General features: G+C 35.9%; 1 protein-coding gene across 4 annotated transcripts in view; it reads right to left on the minus strand.

Annotated features, from left to right (window-relative positions):
* The window catches only part of NPAS3 (neuronal PAS domain protein 3), a 594,316-nt gene that overhangs the window by 505,233 nt on the left and 81,502 nt on the right, over positions 1–7,581 (minus strand). Inside the window, exon 2 of one of the 4 annotated variants that reach the window (XM_066322128.1) lies at positions 6,400–6,489. The exons of the other annotated variants lie outside the window; for them this stretch is intronic. Within the exon in view, the coding sequence (XP_066178225.1) occupies positions 6,400–6,489 (90 nt within the window). The remainder of the gene's footprint in view (positions 1–6,399; positions 6,490–7,581) is intronic. 4 annotated transcript variants of the gene reach the window in all.

The following is a 7,581-nucleotide window of genomic DNA, read 5'->3' on the forward strand; positions in this document are numbered from 1 at the left end:
GCCAAATGAACTGCTCACTCCTTCCCCAAGTCATATTTTGCATATATTTGGTATTAATGATTCTGTATTTGTGCAAAGCAGCAAATTACCAAAAGAGCATGGGAAAAGTGAAACCTTGCTGAATACACAGAATAGCTCAGTCACAGATAATTTGAATTGATCTTTCTATTTCTGAAACCAGTAATATGACTTGTGGAAAAAAACAAAAAAAAAACACAAAAAACAACCAAAACAAAACACTACAAAGCCACACCATTAAAAAAAAAAAAAAAGCAACAACAACTTCAAAAAACCCCATGAAACAAACAATACAAAAAACTCCTCTGTATTTGAAAGGAGAAAGAAATGCAAAAGCAATTTCAGTACAATATCAAAAATACCTGTCTTAACAGGGAATTAGTAAACTGTGACTAATATCATATCAAAAGGGTGTGGTCACAGGACCTGAGGATCCGGACAGTATAATGGAGATAATTGCCTAATTCATCAATTGACCAATACCAAATTCAGAATTTGACTCGGAATATATATATTACAATTTGATACTGCAAAGCTGAAATGAATCCTCAAAATTTGTTTTGAACTGTAGACTGAGCAGCATTTTCTAAACCCAAATAATGAACTTTTCAGCGGAAGAAAATTTTCAGGTAACACGTATGCATCACCCCTACTCTCTATCCAGGCTACATCTCATTCATCTCAAAGTAAAATTTTAAAACCAGTGCAACATCTAACTGCATCATCATCAAAAATACGACAAAATTTCTGTTAGTAAAAAAATTATATTTTTTGAGTGCTGTCCTCTCAAATGCTCCAATCAGCCAAGGATTAGAGGTTCAAATTAACACTAGCCAGTGATCATTAATCACTTTAAAGTACCACAGCTAATCTCATTTCTTACCCAGAGAAAGCCCACTCATGTCTTACGTGTAAGGGAGACATTGGCTTGCTTTTGAATGCGTTTTAAATTTGGTTAATGGCATCTTTTCTTTTCTTCCTCCAAAAGAGCTCTAGAACACCTCTGAACAGAGCACCCACAGATATGCTCAATGCTGCACAAAGGCAAGAGCAAACACAGGCAAGAGCAACAAGGATAAAGTTTTTTCCAGGCAGCTTCCCACTGAGGCTGTAAGGATCAGCTGACTTATGTTAAAAGCCTGTCACAAGAGTAGAGCAGTGGCTCCTCTGCCTTTTGCTGATAGAGAATGAATTGGGTTATGAGCTTGCAGTATTTTCTGAGAGGTCAAATTTATGAAGAGAAGCTATCTAGAATCTTCTTCAAATACACCTATTAAATTGACATTGCGAGGAGAAAAATCAAGCTGTGAAGTGATGGAACAGTGCTGCAAAGTGAAACCCACTGTGGAAGATGTGGCCTCTCCTTCCTGTTTTACTAGAGGAGAACAAACTAAATAACAGCTTCTTCAATTGTTCTTTTTTAAGTTAACCCTAAACACAGGATACTGAAGCCATTGTTGGAAAAAATATTCATGTACCCTACAGCCTTGGTCTGAATGATAGTTGTGTTGTCTGACATGTTTTTCCTAGAGCTAAAATAATTGTTTCTTTTAAACTGTATCTTTTCCTCAGCTACATAGCTTCAGTTGAGTCAGAACATCCAAACAAAAATTCTGAAATGCGTCATGTCTTTCTAAGGCAATTTAATTTTAAGGCAGCATCACAACTAAGAAACAAAATGGAGAAAAATAGCAGCTGCTCAGCCATCATCAGCCTTTCTATGCTGCTTAAATGAGTGTACTGACCTGATCTAGAACTTCCAGGGGGCCAGCTGAGGGTTCTAACCCACTTGGACAAAGACACAGCTCTCCATCTGGAACCACCAGCTCCTCTTCTGCAGAGTTTTTACAGCTTTGTCCACATCAAGGTGATGATGGGCACTGCAGACCACTTTAGGTACCCATCTTCCCAGTTTAATTCCCGCATTCAAATGAGAATACAAACCTGTTAAAAGGTTTATATTCTCGTTTGCATTGACTGGTATGGCCATTAGATCACTCATGTATGCAAACCAATCCTGCTTTTTGTTATATCAATCTGATAAATAGATAAATCTGAATGCAAGCCATTAGAGGCTGGATGGACTAGCTTAGGCTTACAGTTCTTTTTCTCATTTGTAGAAATATTTATATGTTTCATTCAACATGAGCTCTGACAGGAGCTCACTTTGGTCTATCAAGTTGGGATGTTTTGAGCATTTACAGGCTCAGGATGAAAATGTGTATGTAACCAAGCCACATGTTCCAGGACAGGCTGCTCCCCTCAGACTGAAATCACTGAGCCTTCTTTCTATGTTCATTTTGCTGAGAAATAAAAAGAGCTAATAAGACCATAGCTGTATTTGTGGGATTTAAATGAACTTGGTGCTTTCCATACATCTTTATTCCGTGTTCTTGATTTCAGAAGAAATAGCTTGCTGTAGAACTCTGCCCTGTTCTATGTATTCCTGAAGAGAGATATGTCCTTAATATAGACAGGATAAAGTAAGGTAGAGATGATTCTTCCACCCTTTCTTGGGAGAAAACACACAGCAGCCACCCAGGTGACACCCTGAAGGGTCATTTTTTGAAGTGACTTCTAGGCTGAGAACAAAAACAAAAGTATCCTCTGCTTGTACTCAACAGGTCCCCTGAAGTCAAGCAAAACCGCTCTTTTTTAACATGTCAGTATTCTTTTTAATATAGCAACAAGGAAAAAAGAGTGTGGGCAAGTAGCTCTGCTCCTCTCCAGCTGTCTTTGGAAATCATCTACCCATTCTTGTTCACTGTTTGGCCACAAAGGTGACAGAGTGCAAACCAGAGGTGTCTGAGGAAGCAGAAAATTTTTTTCAGTCTGGGCAGAAGGAAAAACCTTTGCAGTTTGGTTATAACAAAGTAGTTAGAACTGAACTAGAAATCTCTTTTTGTTGTCGATTTTGTTTGACATCAGAAAAAAGAAAAAAAGAGTGCGGACATAAGATCTTATTATGTAATAATACCATGTTATACCTTGCTACAGCTGAGGGGACTGGAAAAGAAAAAGGGAAATATTCAGGAGCTGATGGACAGCTCTATTCCAGGTCAGTAACTAACTCTGGTTTTACCTCCATATCTTGAGACAAGTCCCTACCACTTGTGAACACAGAAATTATTTGTACTGATTCTGAGGCTTACTTTAGATTTTTTTAAAGAGCATATTTACATGTTTAGTGACCTAAAAAAAAACCCCACAGATCCATGGCAACCAAGGTGAGGGACAATTTAGGAGGGGAGGAATCTGTTGTCTTTTGCCATTGTATGTTCCAGTCCACTCCAGCAGCAGCTATGAGACTCAGTTGCAAGAATATCATAAATAGTCAAGAGAAATCTAGATAAGAATATTTACTAATTTTGCCCATTATATATATATATATTTATATATTAGCTAAAGTAACCATTAGGCCAGCTCCTCAAGAACTTGTGCTGCAAAAACCTTTCTGCATTTTTTTAAAAAAGTACTAAAATGTATTTACTAATCCATACTTTTACAAATGGTTATTTCCAGTATTTATTAGCACTAAAATTTGCTTATAAATGTTACTTCCCCAAAGGTTTTCTGAAAAGTATTTTTGGCATAGAAGGTCAGGGTATGATCCTGTTAAATTTTTACAGGAAGGATCAGAATCTCTTGATGTCAGCAGCTAAGTAGCTCTACACAAAATAATTTTAGCAGGTACATGCTTAAACATAAGTCCATTGTAGGCTCTCTGCATAATACTTCTTATAATTTTAAAATCACTAGAGAGAAAAGAAGTCAAGCTCCAAAAATCCATAATTCTCTGTCCTGTCCTGATCTGTCTGGCCAGCCCTTAAAACTTTTAGCTTTCAGAATAAAGCAGTTTGCTGCCTTCAGCCCAGCCCAAAAATCATCCTGCATGAGAAAGGAGTTACACAGCCATTTCTGTTAACAACTAGTGACATTTTTAGATCCATTTTTCCTTTTTTTTTTTATCCTTTTCCAACCCAATCAGGGGAGAGACAGAGCATGAGATGCACATGAACATCCAGTACCAAATGTTCATGTGTCTTGAAACACTAGGGTAAAGGCTTTCAAAGTATTATGAAAATATCTTGGGTTTGGGGTTTTTTGGGGGGGTTTTTGGTTGGTTGATTTTTTTGGTTTTGGTGGGGGTTTTTTGTTTTTGCTTTTTTTCCGTGGAGTTTTTTTGGTGTGGGTTTGTTTTTGTTTTTTTTATATATTAGTGAAAAGTTTTCAGCAACTTGCTGTTGTATTTTTGGAAATAAACTACTATGGTAATAAACTACCAAAAAGATCCATTGGGAAGAAGACAGAAAGAATGCCTAAGAGATCCTAAGCAGTGTGGAAAGTAGAACGAAGAGAAAAATTCACTAATCAAAAAGGACTCTAAAACCTCTCCAGAAAGAGCTAGCTGTTAGCTTTCCAAAATAATCCATGTTTTTAATAGGCAAGATGAACTGGGCTATAATACTTCATAATTCACATTTCTGGAATGACAAAACATATCAAAATCAACACTGTTTCACGTCCAGTTTGATTTTTGGATTTTGCCCCCGTTTTTTTGGGCAAAATAACTTTTCTGGAAATGTTTATTTGCAATTGCAAAGGAGGATCAATTATTGTATTTTGTGGGCAGCGCAGCTACCTGGTTTTAAGCATACTGACTATAAATTATATCCAATTTAAGAAAAAAAAAGATAATCAACTATATTGCAGCATTCAGAGTGAAGCCATCACCGTATTTAACACTCATGACAAACTGTGCCAAGTTCTCTTATTTCCAAAGTTTCAAAATCTTGAAGTTGTTCTAAAAACTGATATAAATATTGCACAACAAATCTGTTTCATACGTTTCAATAAATGAATATATTTTTATGCTTATTGAACTTACAAGAGAAGCAAACCCACTGAAATTAAGTTTTGTGATGACATTTAAAATCATACTACGTGTAGACTGCATCAGTTACCCTGGACTCTGCCATTATTAGAGAGATAGAAGGGAAAAGCCATGATAAATTCAAAAAGTCCAGAAAATATTTATGTCCATGTAAATCAGAAATAAGTCATATCTCACACCAAAAGTAGCCATTCACAAAGGAAAAAAAAAAAATAAAAGCCAAGAAAGAGGTCAGATTTTCATTTTGGCTCACCAAGTTACACTGATGCTGTAATTATTTTGATAAATCTAGATTGCTCTTTTCCTCTCCTTTCTGTAAAGCAAAACGATAGTCTTCATTTACATCGAAGTAACAGCTTTTACTGATGTGGTTGTACCTAGTACTAAGAGAAAAGATTCAGGAAACAAGCAGCAGGTTATAGAATCAAAAGAGGGAATAAGAGGATATGATCTAAAAAACTGGAATGAGTATGATTGCCCTCGCCAAAGAAACATTTTGGTTTAATGCAAAGTACAATCTTAATTTTTAGAATTTAAGGGGTTAGTGGAAAATGAAATGTTGCACAGAGGATGATAATGGTAACACTGGTATACAAAACAGGAATATAGCTGGAGCATGAAAAGCAAACACTAAGTGACAGAATGCAGTTGCAAAATCCAGCGAGACAACAGAGAATTCATAACGCATTTGCAATATATTAATACAAAATCATCTGCAACACACCTGTCAAATACACACTCTTCGATTCTGTGTGGAAATAGATAATTATTAAATCCTTGTCGCAGTAAAATAAAAAACTTCACTGCTTGCAAAACTAACAGAAGTCAAGCCCTTTGCATTTGCCTGCCCAGAGCAATAGCATTTTTGTCAGAAGCACCAGCAATGATCTTGAGTTACGCACAAAAGGCTCCGTTAGGGCAATGGACAAAGGCAAACGACTGCAAAGAAAGAGGACTCAACTTCAATTTAACTGTCCTGTAAGGTACATACTAATTAGCTGCAAAGCTATGAAATCCTAGCTAGCATGTTAAGTCTGCTACATGACAGTATAATTTGACTTCTTAAAGGATTATGCAAATTACAACTCATCATTCCATTACATGACTGAAAAAAAGTGACAGCTAATTTATACATAACACACCTTTCAAATCCCTAAGATGTGAAGCACCTGTGCAATACATTTTGCCTAGATTTTTTTTTTTTCTAGCGTGTACACTCTTGTTTATTGCACCCGTACAGAAGCACACCTAAGAGATTTAATAAAGTCTTAGGGTTTGTTTTTTTTTTTTTTAATTTGCTTTTTTTTAGCTTTTAGAGCACAATCCCAAAGAATTCAACAACACACTTTTGGTCCCTGCTGTAGAAGGTTTTTTTTGCACACGAGAAGTGTAGGGTCTCAACACACACACGTAAATTTGGAAGAGCAGGAGAGCACGAGCACTAAATGCACGAGCTAGAGGCAAGACTCACACAGATTTCAACATACTTCTGGTAGGTAGATTCACAGTAGATCCCGTCATATCGGTAGATTTTCCTACATTCTGATTGGTTGGGCAGAGGATGCTGGACAGTTATTCTGTAGAGGCATCAAAAACAGATAGACATGACTAGAGGATCTCTACAGGTAACTGTAATGCAGGACAAATCAGTATGTTGAAATTGATTTTTTTTTCTTTTTTCCTTTTTTTTTTTTAATTTTATATTTAAATTAAACGCCTTTCGAATCTCTTCAAATCAACTGCCTTATGCACATAAACACCCCACAGTTTCCACTTTTCAAAATTTGCACTGAGAGTAAACTAAACTTCAATTCTCCACAAGAATGGTGTGGGTTTTTTTTTTTTCCCCCCTATCAAATAAAAAAAGTGGAAGAGGTATGAAATTTTATAAATCGAGCTGATACTTCAAATAGTTTGTATATATAAAATTGATTATTTATTGTTTACTGTTGCAATCCTTCCCCAGGCAGAACATTCATTTATGTCAGCTGGGACTTTGTCCAGACAAAGACCAAATAACCCTCCAATTTAAAATGTCAACAGCAATTCTCACATTTGCACAGAATGAGGATGTTGTGGTATTATGAGGACTGTGATTGAAGGTGCTCAGCACCATCTGAATAATGCCATATGTTCTCAGATCGACTGAAAGGAAATGAAAGTGATTGGCAGCAATCAGGAGGTGCGCAGCATCTTGTAAAATCAGGCCCTAAAAGATTTGTCAATCATTCTCTTATTCATCCCTCCCCAGCTCCCTGTTAGCAGAAAATATAATTTGGCTATAAAAATTCAATGTTGTTTTTAAAATATACTTGGGAATTGCACACAAAACAGTACCCACCAATTTTCTTTTTTTTTTTTCCCTCCCTCTTCTCTGGAATAAAAACACATTTTAGATGCTTTTCTATCTTCCACAAATTAATACCTTTTCCCCCTTGATATTTAATGGAATTTCACTGGAGTAAGGATAAATTATTTGAGAAATTTCACAGGTTTTTCAAACGTAAAATTTTAGGCTGCGATTTTCTTAAAAATTCTAGTGAGTAAAGAATTATTTTATGTTATCATTATTTTTATAGTATTAACATTTACACATAGCACTGAACTAACCTCGATTTTTAAAATTGTTTCAACAGCAATTTGAGACTACAGGTTTGAGAAAAAAAAAT

The sequence above is a fragment of the Sylvia atricapilla genome, chromosome 6 (assembly GCF_009819655.1).
Source record: "Sylvia atricapilla isolate bSylAtr1 chromosome 6, bSylAtr1.pri, whole genome shotgun sequence".
NCBI classification, from domain to species: Eukaryota; Metazoa; Chordata; class Aves; order Passeriformes; family Sylviidae; genus Sylvia; species Sylvia atricapilla.